At 44.5% G+C, this 15,000-nt stretch overlaps 2 protein-coding genes across 2 annotated transcripts in view; one reads left to right on the forward strand and one right to left on the reverse strand.

The window, feature by feature from the left end:
- psmd3 (proteasome 26S subunit, non-ATPase 3) overlaps window positions 1-10,614 on the reverse strand; it is a 16,320-nt gene extending 5,706 nt beyond the window's left edge. Inside the window, exons 1-5 of the mRNA XM_053338116.1 lie at window positions 10,325-10,614; window positions 9,110-9,300; window positions 5,900-6,040; window positions 3,791-3,927; window positions 1,352-1,542 (exon numbers count right to left, since the gene is read on the reverse strand). Coding sequence (XP_053194091.1) covers window positions 1,352-1,542; window positions 3,791-3,927; window positions 5,900-6,040; window positions 9,110-9,300; window positions 10,325-10,454 — 790 coding nt within the window. The 5' untranslated portion in view covers window positions 10,455-10,614. The remainder of the gene's footprint in view (window positions 1-1,351; window positions 1,543-3,790; window positions 3,928-5,899; window positions 6,041-9,109; window positions 9,301-10,324) is intronic.
- A 528-nt stretch (window positions 10,615-11,142) lies between these two features.
- LOC128379398 (serine/threonine-protein kinase WNK4-like) overlaps window positions 11,143-15,000 on the forward strand; it is a 20,774-nt gene continuing 16,916 nt past the window's right edge. The window contains exons 1-2 of the mRNA XM_053339015.1: window positions 11,143-11,173; window positions 14,198-14,703. Coding sequence (XP_053194990.1) covers window positions 14,401-14,703 — 303 coding nt within the window. The 5' untranslated portion in view covers window positions 11,143-11,173; window positions 14,198-14,400. The remainder of the gene's footprint in view (window positions 11,174-14,197; window positions 14,704-15,000) is intronic.

The raw sequence follows: 15,000 nt of genomic DNA on the forward strand, positions 1-15,000 counted from the left end.
GTGTGTAGTAGAGGTGTGTAGTAGTGGTGTGTAGTAGAGGTGTGTAGTAGTGGTGTGTAGTAGTGGTGTGTAGTAGTGGTGTGTAGTAGTGGTGTGTAGTAGAGGTGTGTAGTAGTGGTGTGTAGTAGTGGTGTGTAGTAGTGGTGTGTAGTAGAGGTGTGTAGTAGTGGTGTGTAGTAGTGGTGTGTAGTAGTGGTGTGTAGTAGAGGTGTGTAGTAGTGGTGTGTAGTAGTGGTGTGTAGTAGTGTGTAGTAGGGGTGTGTAGTAGTGTGTAGTAGTGGTGTGTAGTAGAGGTGTGTAGTAGTGGTGTGTAGTAGAGGTGTGTAGTAGTGGTGTGTAGTAGTGGTGTGTAGTAGTGGTGTGTAGTAGTGGTGTGTAGTAGTGGTGTGTAGTAGTGGTGTGTAGTAGTGGTGTGTAGTAGAGGTGTGTAGTAGTGGTGTGTAGTAGTGGTGTGTAGTAGTGGTGTGTAGTAGTGGTGTGTAGTAGAGGTGTGTAGTAGTGGTGTGTAGTAGAGGTGTGTAGTAGTGGTGTGTAGTAGTGGTGTGTAGTAGAGGTGTGTAGTAGTGTGTAGTAGTGTGTAGTAGTGTGTAGTAGTGGTGTGTAGTAGTGTGTAGTAGTGTGTAGTAGTGTGTAGTAGAGGTGTGTACCTGTGTGTAGTAGTGTGTAGTAGTGTGTAGTAGTGTGTAGTAGTGTGTAGTAGTGTGTAGTAGAGGTGTGTACCTGTGTAGTAGTGTGTAGTAGTGTGTAGTAGTGTGTAGTAGTGTGTAGTAGAGGTGTGTACCTGTGTAGTAGAGGTAGCGGGCCCACTCGTTGTTGTTGGCCAGCTCGGGGAACACAGACTGGTGTGTAGTAGTGTGTAGTAGTGTGTAGTAGTGTGTAGTAGTAGTGTGTAGTAGTGTGTAGTAGAGGTGTGTAGTAGTGTGTAGTAGTGTGTAGTAGTGTGTAGTAGAGGTGTGTACCTGTGTAGTAGTGTGTAGTAGTGTGTAGTAGTGTGTAGTAGTGTGTAGTAGTAGTGTGTAGTAGAGGTGTGTAGTAGTGTGTAGTAGTGGTGTGTACCTGTGTAGTAGTGTGTAGTAGTAGTGTGTACCTGTGTAGTAGTGTGTAGTAGTAGTGTGTACCTGTGTAGTAGAGGTAGCGGGCCCACTCGTTGTTGTTGGCCAGCTCAGGGAACACAGACTGGTGTGTAGTAGTGTGTAGTAGTGTGTAGTAGTAGTGTGTACCTGTGTAGTAGTGTGTAGTAGTAGTGTGTAGTAGTAGTGTGTAGTAGTGGTGTGTACCTGTGTAGTAGTGTGTAGTAGAGGTGTGTACCTGTGTGTAGTAGAGGTGTGTAGTAGTGTGTAGTAGTGTGTACCTGTGTAGTAGAGGTAGCGGGCCCACTCGTTGTTGTTGGCCAGCTCAGGGAACACAGACTTGGAGACGAGCTTCTCGGCCTGGTCGTACAGGTTGAAGTTCAGGTAGTTCCTCAGCAGCAGGTTGAGCAGCACGGCCTGACCGTCGGCGTCATGGCGGAGCGTCGCCGTGCGCAGCCGCGTGTGCAGGAAGCTACACACAGGAAGTACACACACACAGGAAGTACACACAGGTAAGTACACACACAGGAAGTACACACAGGTAAGTACACACACAGGAAGTACACACAGGTAAGTACACACAACAAGTACACACAGGAAGTACACACAGGAAGTACACACAGGAAGTACACACACCAAGTACACACACAGGAAGTACACACAGGAAGTACACACAACAAGTACACACAGGAAGTACACACAGGAAGTACACACACCAAGTACACACACAGGAAGTTAAAAATTAGTGTATGTGTATATGTATGTGTGTGTGTATGTGTGTGTATATGTATGTGTGTGTGTGTGTGTGTGTGTGTGTGTATATGTGTGTGTATATGTGTGTGTATGTGTGTGTGTGTATGTGTACATGTGTGTGTGTGTATGTGTACAGGTCCTTCTCAAAAAATTAGCATATTGTGATAAAGTTCATCCTTTTCCATAATGTAATGATACAAATTAAACTTTCATATATTTTAGATTCATTACACACAACTGAAGTAGTTCAAGCCTTTTATTGTTTTAATATTGATGATTTTGGGGAAAAAAGGAAAGAAAAACTCAAAATCCCTATCTCAAAAAATTAGCATATCATGAAAAGGTTCTCTAAACGGGCTATTAACCTAATCATCTGAATCAATGAATTAACTCTAAACACCTGCAAAAGATTCCTGAGGCTTTTAAAAACTCCCAGCCTGATTCATTACTCAAAACCGCAATCATGGGTAAGACTGCCGACCTGACTGCTGTCCAGAAGGCCATCATTGACACCCTCAAGCAAGAGGGTAAGACACAGAAAGAAATTTCTGAACGAATAGGCTGTTCCCAGAGTGCTGTATCATGGCACGTCAGTGGGAAGTCTGTGGGAAGGAAAAAGTGTGGCAGAAAACGCTGCACAACGAGAAGAGGTGACCGGACCCTGAGGAAGATTGTGGAGAAGGGCCGATTCCAGACCTTGGGGGACCTGCGGAAGCAGTGGACTGAGTCTGGAGTAGAAACATCCAGAGCCACTGTGCACAGGCGTGTGCAGGAAATGGGCTACAGGTGCCGCATTCCCCAGGTCAAGCCACTTTTGAACCAGAAACAGTGGCAGAAGCGCCTGACCTGGGCTACAGAGAAGCAGCACTGGACTGTTGCTCAGTGGTCCACAGTACTTTTTTCGGATGAAAGCTAATTTTGCATGTCATTCGGAAATCAAGATGCCAGAGTCTGGAGGAAGACTGGGGAGAAGGAAATGCCAAAATGCCTGAAGTCCAGTGTCAAGTACCCACAGTCAGCGATGGTCTGGGGTGCCATGTCAGCTGCTGGTGTTGGTCCACTGTGTTTTATCAAGGGCTGGGTCAATGCAGCTAGCTATCAGGAGATTTTGGAGCACTTCATGCTTCCATCTGCTGAAAAGCTTTATGGAGATGAAGATTTCATTTTTCAGCACGACCTGGCACCTGCTCACAGTGCCAAAACCACTGGTAAATGGTTTACTGACCATGGTATTACTGTGCTCAATTGGCCTGCCAACTCTCCTGACCTGAACCCCATAGAGAATCTGTGGGATATTGTGAAGAGAAAGTTGAGAGACGCAAGACCCAACACTCTGGATGAGCTTAAGGCCGCTATCGAAGCATCCTGGGCCTCCATAACACCTCAGCAGTGCCACAGGCTGATTGCCTGCAAAAGGAATCCCGACCAAGTATTGAGTGCATAACTGAACATAATTATTTGAAGGTTGACTTTTTTTGTATTAAAAACACTTTTCTTTTATTGGTCGGATGAAATATGCTAATTTTTTGAGATAGGGATTTTGAGTTTTTCTTTCCTTTTTTCCCCAAAATCATCAATATTAAAACAATAAAAGGCTTGAACTACTTCAGTTGTGTGTAATGAATCTAAAATATATGAAAGTTTAATTTGTATCATTACATTATGGAAAAGGATGAACTTTATCACAATATGCTAATTTTTTGAGAAGGACCTGTATATATATGTGTGTGTGTGTGTGTGTGTGTATATGCGTGTATATGTGTGTGTATGTGTGTGTGTGTGTGTATGTGTGTGTGTGTGTGTGTATGTGTGTGTGTGTGTGTGTGTGTATATATGTGTGTGTGTGTGTATATATGTGTGTGTGTGTATATATGTGTGTGTGTGTGTGTGTGTGTGTGTGTGTGTGTGTGTGTGTGTGTGTGTGTGTGTGTGTGTGTGTGTGGTGTGCGTGGTGTGTGTGTGTGTACCTGCGGATGGTGTCAGACTGCTTCAGGAACTCGTAGACTCTAGCGTGGTAGTAGTAACACTTCGCAGCGACGAGGTCCAGAGCTCGACGGTTCTTTGATCCGATCTTCTGAAGCAGGTCATCAGACACCTTCTGAGCCTGAGAGACAGACAGGTGAGCAGACAGACAGGTGAGCAGACAGACAGGTGAGCAGACAGACAGACAGACAGGTGAGCAGACAGACAGGTGAGCAGACAGATAGACAGGTGAGCAGACAGACAGGTGAGCAGACAGGTGAGCAGACAGACAGGTGAGCAGACAGATAGACAGGTGAGCAGACAGACAGGTGAGCAGACAGGTGAGCAGACAGACAGGTGAGCAGACAGATAGACAGGTGAGCAGACAGACAGGTGAGCAGACAGACAGGTGAGCAGACAGACAGACAGACAGGTGAGCAGACAGACAGACAGGTGAGCAGACAGACAGACAGGTGAGCAGACAGACAGACAGGTGAGCAGACAGACAGGTGAGCAGACAGACAGACAGGTGAGCAGACAGACAGGTGAGCAGACAGACAGGTGAGCAGACAGACAGACAGACAGGTGAGCAGACAGACAGGTGAGCAGACAGATAGACAGGTGAGCAGACAGACAGGTGAGCAGACAGGTGAGCAGACAGACAGGTGAGCAGACAGATAGACAGGTGAGCAGACAGACAGGTGAGCAGACAGGTGAGCAGACAGACAGGTGAGCAGACAGATAGACAGGTGAGCAGACAGACAGGTGAGCAGACAGACAGGTGAGCAGACAGACAGACAGACAGGTGAGCAGACAGACAGACAGGTGAGCAGACAGACAGACAGGTGAGCAGACAGACAGACAGGTGAGCAGACAGACAGGTGAGCAGACAGACAGACAGGTGAGCAGACAGACAGGTGAGCAGACAGACAGGTGAGCAGACAGACAGACAGACAGGTGAGCAGACAGACAGGTGAGCAGACAGATAGACAGGTGAGCAGACAGACAGGTGAGCAGACAGGTGAGCAGACAGACAGGTGAGCAGACAGATAGACAGGTGAGCAGACAGACAGGTGAGCAGACAGGTGAGCAGACAGACAGGTGAGCAGACAGATAGACAGGTGAGCAGACAGACAGGTGAGCAGACAGACAGGTGAGCAGACAGACAGACAGACAGGTGAGCAGACAGACAGACAGGTGAGCAGACAGACAGACAGGTGAGCAGACAGACAGACAGGTGAGCAGACAGACAGGTGAGCAGACAGACAGACAGGTGAGCAGACAGACAGGTGAGCAGACAGACAGGTGAGCAGACAAACAGACAGACAGGTGAGCAGACAGACAGGTGAGCAGACAGATAGACAGGTGAGCAGACAGACAGGTGAGCAGACAGGTGAGCAGACAGACAGGTGAGCAGACAGATAGACAGGTGAGCAGACAGACAGGTGAGCAGACAGGTGAGCAGACAGACAGGTGAGCAGACAGACAGGTGAGCAGACAGACAGGTGAGCAGACAGACAGGTGAGCAGACAGACAGACAGACAGGTGAGCAGACAGACAGACAGGTGAGCAGACAGACAGACAGGTGAGCAGACAGACAGACAGGTGAGCAGACAGACAGGTGAGCAGACAGACAGACAGGTGAGCAGACAGACAGGTGAGCAGACAGACAGGTGAGCAGACAGACAGACAGGTGAGCAGACACAGGTGAGCAGGCAGACAGACAGACAGGTGAGCAGACAGACAGGTGAGCAGACAGACAGGTGAGCAGACAGACAGACAGGTGAGCAGACAGACAGGTGAGCAGACAGACAGGTGAGCAGACAGACAGACAGGTGAGCAGACAGACAGGTGAGCAGACAGACAGACAGGTGAGCAGACAGACAGACGAGCAGACAGACAGACAGGTGAGCAGACAGACAGACAGGTGAGCAGACAGACAGGTGAGCAGACAGACAGACAGGTGAGCAGACAGACAGACAGACAGACAGGTGAGCAGACAGACAGACAGGTGAGCAGACAGACAGGTGAGCAGACAGACAGACAGGTGAGCAGACAGACAGGTGAGCAGACAGACAGGTGAGCAGACAGACAGGTGAGAGACAGACAGGTACCTCGGTGTATCTCTTGTTGTTGGTCAGGTGAACCACCAGCAGCAGCTGTAGATAAGCTTCCACCTCCGGCAGCAGCGGAGCCGCCGCCGCTTTACCCACCCGGGGACGGAACTGCACGTCTCCCTCCGCCATCTCCATGGGCTGGAACATAGATCCATACTCTTCATCATCATCATCATCATCATCATCATCATCATCATCAGATCCATACCCATCATCATCATCATCATCATCAGATCCATACCCATCATCATCATCAGATCCATACCCATCATCATCATCATCATCATCAGATCCATACCCATCATCATCATCATCATCATCATCATCATCAGATCCATACCCATCATCATCATCATCAGATCCATACCCATCATCATCATCATCATCATCAGATCCATACCCATCATCATCATCATCATCATCAGATCCATACCCATCATCATCATCATCATCAGATCCATACTCATCATCATCATCATCATCATCAGATCCATACTCATCATCATCATCATCATCATCAGATCCATACTCATCATCATCATCATCATCATCAGATCCATACCCATCATCATCATCATCATCATCATCATCATCATCACCATCAGATCCATACCCATCATCATCATCATCATCATCATCATCAGATCCATACCCATCATCATCATCATCATCAGATCCATACCCATCATCATCATCATCATCATCAGATCCATACCCATCATCATCATCAGATCCATACCCATCATCATCATCATCATCATCATCATCATCAGATCCATACCCATCATCATCATCATCATCAGATCCATACCCATCATCATCATCATCATCATCAGATCCATACCCATCATCATCATCATCATCAAATCCATACTCATCATCATCATCATCATCAGATCCATACTCATCATCATCATCATCATCAGATCCATACCCATCATCAGATCCATACCCATCATCATCATCATCATCAGATCCATACCCATCATCATCATCATCATCAGATCCATACCCATCATCATCATCATCATCAGATCCATACCCATCATCATCATCATCATCAGATCCATACCCATCATCATCATCATCATCATCATCAGATCCATACCCATCATCATCATCATCATCAGATCCATACCCATCATCATCATCATCAGATCCATACCCATCATCATCATCAGATCCATACCCATCATCATCATCACCATCATCATCAGATCCATACCCATCATCATCATCATCAGATCCATACCCATCATCATCATCATCAGATCCATACCCATCATCATCATCATCAGATCCATACCCATCAATACCCATCATCATCATCAGATCAATACCCATCATCATCATCAGATCCATACTCATCATATGATCAATACCCATCAATACTCATCATCAGATCAATACCCATCATATGATCAATACCCATCAATACTCATCATCAGATCAATACCCATCAATACTCATCATCAGATCAATACCCATCATATGATCAATACCCATCAATACTCATCATCAGATCAATACCCATCATATGATCAATACCCATCATATGATCAATACCCATCAATACCCATCATCAGATCAATACCCATCAATACTCATCATCAGATCAATACCCATCAATACTCATCATCAGATCAATACCCATCATATGATCAATACCCATCAATACTCATCATCAGATCAATACTCATCATCAGATCAATACCCATCAATACTCATCATCAGATCAATACCCATCATATGATCAATACCCATCAATACTCATCATCAGATCAATACCCATCATCATCATATGATCAATACCCATCATATGATCAATACCCATCATCATCATATGATCAATACCCATCATATGATCAATGCCCATCATCAGATCAATTAGGGCGATATCAGGGTATATTTGACTAAATAGCACAACGATCATGTAGAGATGACCGTCGATGCTTCCACTAAATATTTACTGTTTGAAATGTTTGATCAATAATCATCAGTCATGTGACTATAATGACAACGTTGGTAAAAGATAAATAACAGAACAGTCTGGGAGGTTCAGACACATTAGAGTTGTTCTGATTCTGATACCAGGATCAGAAATGCCTCCGATACCTCCAAAAACACTGGCATCAGTATCGGTGAGTACTGGAGTCCAGGCCCGGTCCCATACCACGTCATTTATTACAAATAGGAATCTATTTACTGTTAGCTCCGTTAGCTCTGACTAGGGCTGGGCAATATATCGATATTATATCGATATCGTGATGTGAGACTAGATATTGTCTTAGAATTTGCATATCGTAATATCGTGATATAGCATAGGTATTTTTTCCTGGTGTTCTTTTATTTGCCTTTTACACACTTTGTCTTTATTCTGCCCTAATTTGGCATATTGTAATAACCTGATATGGCAGAAGTGTTGTCTTTTCCTGGTATTACAGTAAAACTATGTAATTTTTTGAACTTACCAGATTGTTCTTGCTGTACTACTATTGCCTTTTACTCACTTTGTCATGATATCCACCTTACTGATAATTATTTATCAAAAATCTCATTGTGTAAATATTTTGTGAAGGCACCAACAGTCAGTATCGTGGCGATATCGATATTGAGGTATTTGGTCAAAATATCGTGATATTTGATTTTATCCATATCGCCCAGCCCTAGCTCTGACACACTTCTTCTTCGCTGCTCTTAAAACAGCTGTGCTGTGTTTTAGAGGGGCGAAGAAGAATTGATCCCCTGACAGCTGTAACAAGGAGCTAACGTTAGCATTAGCATCATGTCTGCGCACCAGTAAGATGGCGACGAAGGCGACACACTGGTATCGGTACTCGGTATCGACCGATACCCACAGCACAAGTATCGGAATCGGTATCGGGAGGGAAAATGGTATCGGAACATCTCTAATCACCATATCACCATACCCTACATCTAAGACCATACCTAGTCTCATATCACCATACCCATATCATATCAATATATTGCCCTATGATCAATAATCATTATCTGATCAATACTGTCTGGACTGATTATTGATGACAACTGATCAGGTGTTATTGATAAGGAGCAGCTGATCAGGTGTTATTGATAAGGAGCAGCTGATCAGGTGTTATTGATAAGGAACAGCTGATCAGGTGTTATTGATCAGGTGTTATTGATAAGGATCAGTGATCAGGTGTTAGGGTTAGGGTCAGGTGTTACCTCCTCCAGGAAGCCCAGCAGGAAGTCTCTGGTGTTGGTGTTGTTGGTGAAGAATCCGGTGACGGCTTTGTGCAGAACGTTGGTGTTGAGTCGGCGGCTGGTGGAGGGTAACGCTCTGAGAGCACGCAGCACGAAGCGAGGCTCCTTCCCCGACACCGCCTTCTCTATCTGCTTCACGTGCTCCTTGATGTCTGGGGGGGGGGGGGGGGGGGGGGTGACAGGTACTAGTTAATAAAGACTGCTTCACATGCTCCTTGATGTCTGGGGGGGGGGGGGGGAAGACAGGTACTAGTTAATAAAGTCTGCTTCACAGGGTCAAACTAACCCTGTCTGTTTTGACTGTTCCTTCTTTCCTCCCTCCTTCTTTTCTTCCCTTTCTTTCCTCCCCCCGTACCTTCCTCCCTTCCTTATTTCTTGTCCTTCTTTCCTTTATTCCTCCCTTCCTATTTTCCCTTTTGCTTCCCTTCCTCTGTCCTTCTTTCTTCCCTCCTTCAAACCTTCCTTCCTTCCTTCTTCCTCCCTTCCTTGACTCAAGGACAACACGAGGGTTAATAATTATTGATTTGTTTTAAATAGTAAAGTGATTTAAATCAGCTGTTATCAGTCAGAGCAGCAGGAAGGTTAACTGGTGTATCAGCTGCTGTCTCACTGGGAGGTTTACTACAGACTGGTTTATATGAATGCACCAGTAGACACACATGTTTATACTTTATACTGCAAACCTTTCTACTTTCATTACAAACACAATAAAACAGACTCAACATGAACCAGTGTTAATGGTTTAACTGGTGTGTTAACTCAGACTGGGCTCAGTTAGTTTATATTAGAGATCACAGTGAGTCAGCTAGTCAGGAGCTAGCCGGTGTTACACTTTATCTGGTCACCGTGTTATCTGCTGCCTCTTCGCTTACTTCTCCTAATTCTAGTTTAACCCTTTGTTTGTTTTTAATACTCAATCATCTGTGTTTCATATCTAAGTCATGTTAACCATTTATATAACTTTAATTGTGTTCAGTATCTTGTAAATGAGAGAAAGTCACCAGTTAACACGGTCACCAGATAATCCGTAACACCGGCGATGCTAACAGGCTAACTAACCGGCCGGCGGTGTTAGTGCTAGTTATGGTTAGCTAGTGGTAGTTAGTGTTAGTTATGGTTGGTTACTGGTAGTTATGGTTAGTTAGTGGTAGTTATGGTTAGTTATGGTAGTCCTACCGTCCAGCGTGAGGCTGTCCTGAGGTTTAGCCGGGCTAGCTGTCTCCTCCTCCGGCATCTCTACGTCCTGCGGCTCCTTCTTCTCTTTAGCTGCTTTCTCAGCGCGCTTCTTCACCGCTGCCTCCTTCATCCTGCTGCTGGTTCCTCTGGTTTCTCTGGTTCCTCTGTTCAGTCCTCACTGGCTTCACTGGTTCACTGCTTCACTCTGTTTTCATCTATTTTGATGTGTTTTCAGCGTCTTGTTTTTTTGCCTCCACGATGACTGGACACTTCGCGCGGTGGCTTGTGGGCTGCAGCAGGCAGTATGAGAGGAGCACAGAGCGCATGCGCAGTCAGAGCAGCCGATCCCCGATCCATGGATCTGCTCTGACGTCACACACAGCGCGCGCAGCAAACTAGTTATAAATAAATAAACTGAAATAATGAACGGCACAAAAATATTAAACAATAAAGAATAATTAATAAAAGTATTAAATCATAAAATATGAAACAATAAACAAAATAATAACAAAAAATAAAGAAAATGATCAAATAGTGAAGCTTAAAAAAAGTTTATTAATACAATAAAAATATTTAAAAAATAAACAAAATATAAAAAAATTAAATAAAGATATAGATAATAAACATGATTCAAAACAACAATAAAGTAACATATAATATAATTTATATAATAATAAAGTGTTTCCTCAGGTGGGAGGGTGACAGGTGTCCAGGGGGCGGGGCTTACAGCTGCTCCTCGTGCCGTCTGCTCACTGCTGATAGTGCTCGTGCTCTCAGACTGATCGCACGCGCTGCAGCTCGCACTCCAAAACAAACAACAGACATGAAGAAGAAACAGCTGATCTAAAGGTGAGCTGATAGTTTATAGGTGAACTCTCACTCTGATGGTTTATAGGTGAGCTCTCACTCTGATAGTTTATAGGTGAACTCTCACTCTGATAGTTTATAGGTGAGCTCTCACTCTGATGGTTTATAGGTGAACTCTCACTCTGATGGTTTATAGGTGAACTCTGATGGTTTATAGGTGAGGTCTCACTCTGATGGTTTATAGGTGAGCTCTGATGGTTTATAGGTGAACTCTCACTCTGATGGTTTATAGGTGAACTCTCACTCTGATGGTTTATAGGTGAGCTCTCACTCTGATGGTTTATAGGTGAACTCTCACTCTGATGGTTTATAGGTGAACTCTGATGGTTTATAGGTGAGGTCTCACTCTGATGGTTTATAGGTGAACTCTGATGGTTTATAGGTGAACTCTGATGGTTTATAGGTGAACTCTCACTCTGATGGTTTATAGGTGAACTCTCACTCTGATGGTTTATAGGTGAACTCTCACTCTGATGGTTTATAGGTGAACTCTCACTCTGATGGTTTATAGGTGAACTCTCACTCTGATGGTTTATAGGTGAACTCTCACTCTGATGGTTTATAGGTGAGCTCTGATGGTTTATAGGTGAACTCTCACTCTGATGGTTTATAGGTGAACTCTCACTCTGATGGTTTATAGGTGAACTCTCACTCTGATGGTTTATAGGTGAACTCTCACTCTGATGGTTTATAGGTGAACTCTCACTCTGATGGTTTATAGGTGAGCTCTCACTCTGATGGTTTATAGGTGAACTCTGATGGTTTATAGGTGAGGTCTCACTCTGATGGTTTATAGGTGAACTCTCACTCTGATGGTTTATAGGTGAACTCTCACTCTGATGGTTTATAGGTGAACTCTCACTCTGATGGTTTATAGGTGAACTCTCACTCTGATGGTTTATAGGTGAACTCTCACTCTGATGGTTTATAGGTGAGGTCTCACTCTGATGGTTTATAGGTGAACTCTCACTCTGATGGTTTATAGGTGAGGTCTCACTCTGATGGTTTATAGGTGAGGTCTCACTCTGATGGTTTATAGGTGAACTCTGATGGTTTATAGGTGAACTCTCACTCTGATGGTTTATAGGTGAACTCTCACTCTGATGGTTTATAGGTGAGGTCTCACTCTGATGGTTTATAGGTGAACTCTCACTCTGATGGTTTATAGGTGAGCTCTGATGGTTTATAGGTGAGGTCTCACTCTGATGGTTTATAGGTGAGGTCTCACTCTGATGGTTTGTAGGTGAGGTCTCACTCTGATGGTTTATAGGTGAGCTCTGATGGTTTATAGGTGAACTCTCACTCTGATGGTTTATAGGTGAACTCTCACTCTGATGGTTTATAGGTGAACTCTCACTCTGATGGTTTATAGGTGAACTCTCACTCTGGTGGTTTATAGGTGAACTCTGATGGTTTATAGGTGAACTCTCACTCTGATGGTTTATAGGTGAACTCTGATGGTTTATAGGTGAACTCTCACTCTGATGGTTTATAGGTGAACTCTGATGGTTTATAGGTGAACTCTCACTCTGATGGTTTATAGGTGAACTCTCACTCTGATGGTTTATAGGTGAGGTCTCACTCTGATGGTTTATAGGTGAACTCTCACTCTGATGGTTTATAGGTGAGGTCTCACTCTGATGGTTTATAGGTGAACTCTCACTCTGATGGTTTATAGGTGAGGTCTCACTCTGATGGTTTATAGGTGAGGTCTCACTCTGATGGTTTATAGGTGAACTCTCACTCTGATGGTTTATAGGTGAACTCTGATGGTTTATAGGTGAGGTCTCACTCTGATGGTTTATAGGTGAGGTCTCACTCTGATGGTTTGTAGGTGAGGTCTCACTCTGATGGTTTATAGGTGAACTCTGATGGTTTATAGGTGAGGTCTCACTCTGATGGTTTATAGGTGAGGTCTCACTCTGATGGTTTGTAGGTGAACTCTGATGGTTTATAGGTGAACTCTCACTCTGATGGTTTATAGGTGAACTCTGATGGTTTATAGGTGAACTCTCACTCTGATGGTTTATAGGTGAACTCTGATGGTTTATAGGTGAACTCTCACTCTGATGGTTTATAGGTGAACTCTGATGGTTTATAGGTGAGCTCTGATGGTTTATAGGTGAACTCTCACTCTGATGGTTTATAGGTGAACTCTGATGGTTTATAGGTGAGCTCTCACTCTGATGGTTTATAGGTGAACTCTGATGGTTTATAGGTGAGCTCTCACTCTGATGGTTTATAGGTGAACTCTCACTCTGATGGTTTATAGGTGAACTCTCACTCTGATGGTTTATAGGTGAGCTCTCACTCTGATGGTTTATAGGTGAGCTCTGATGGTTTATAGGTGAGCTCTCACTCTGATGGTTTATAGGTGAACTCTCTGATGGTTTATAGGTGAACTCTGATGGTTTATAGGTGAGCTCTGATGGTTTATAGGTGAGGTCTCACTCTGATGGTTTATAGGTGAACTCTCACTCTGATGGTTTATAGGTGAGCTCTCACTCTGATGGTTTACAGGTGAACTCTGATGGTTTATAGGTGAGCTCTCACTCTGATGGTTTATAGGTGAGCTCTCACTCTGATGGTTTATAGGTGAGCTCTCACTCTGATGGTTTATAGGTGAACTCTCACTCTGATGGTTTATAGGTGAACTCTGATGGTTTATAGGTGAGCTCTGATGGTTTATAGGTGAACTCTCACTCTGATGGTTTATAGGTGAACTCTGATGGTTTATAGGTGAACTCTCACTCTGATGGTTTATAGGTGAACTCTCACTCTGATGGTTTATAGGTGAACTCTCACTCTGATGGTTTATAGATGAACTCTCACTCTGATGGTTTATAGATGAACTCTCACTCTGATGGTTTATAGGTGAACTCTCACTCTGATGGTTTATAGGTGAACTCTCACTCTGATGGTTTATAGGTGAACTCTCACTCTGATGGTTTATAGGTGAGCTCTCTGATGATGATCAAACATTAATAAACTGATTTATGATTGCAGGTCTTCGTGTTGCGATGGGACTCGAACCGGCGACACCGAGGTGACGACACGCTGAGGAGGAGGAAGACGATGAAGAGCAGGAGGAACATCTGAGCAGCATGATGCCTGAAAGTACAGACGACGAAACGGTGAAAAGAGCAGAAGAAGAAACTAAAGAAGGAGGAGAGGAAGAGGAGTCCGTCCTTCCTCCTCCTCCTGTCGCCATGACGACCTGGAACAACGACCTCGACGTCCAATCGGACGCCGCGGCGAACACGGACGGCGGCTGGGACTCGGGCGAGGATTCGGCGGCGCTGTCGGACTCTAACAGGGAGCTGTTACTATGGCAACGGCGTGAGCAGGAGGAGCGGGACGAGAAGGAGGAGAAGGAGACGCAGGCGGTCGCGTCGTCGCCGGACGGACGATTCCTGAAGTTCAACATCGAGATCGGACGAGGATCCTTCAAAACGGTTTATAAAGGTCTGGACACGGAGACCACGGTGGAGGTGGCCTGGTGCGAGCTACAGGTAACACACTACACACACAATACACACACATATACACACACACACACACACATATACACACTACACACAATACACACACATATACACACTACACACAATACACACACACACATATACACACATATACACACTACACACAATACACACACACACAATACACACATATACACACTACACACAATACACACACACACAATACACACATATACACACACATACACACACACAATACACACACAATACACACATACACACAATACACACACATATACACACATATACACACATATACACACA

The sequence above is a fragment of the Scomber japonicus genome, chromosome 18 (assembly GCF_027409825.1).
Source record: "Scomber japonicus isolate fScoJap1 chromosome 18, fScoJap1.pri, whole genome shotgun sequence".
In the NCBI taxonomy this organism is placed as follows: Eukaryota; Metazoa; Chordata; class Actinopteri; order Scombriformes; family Scombridae; genus Scomber; species Scomber japonicus.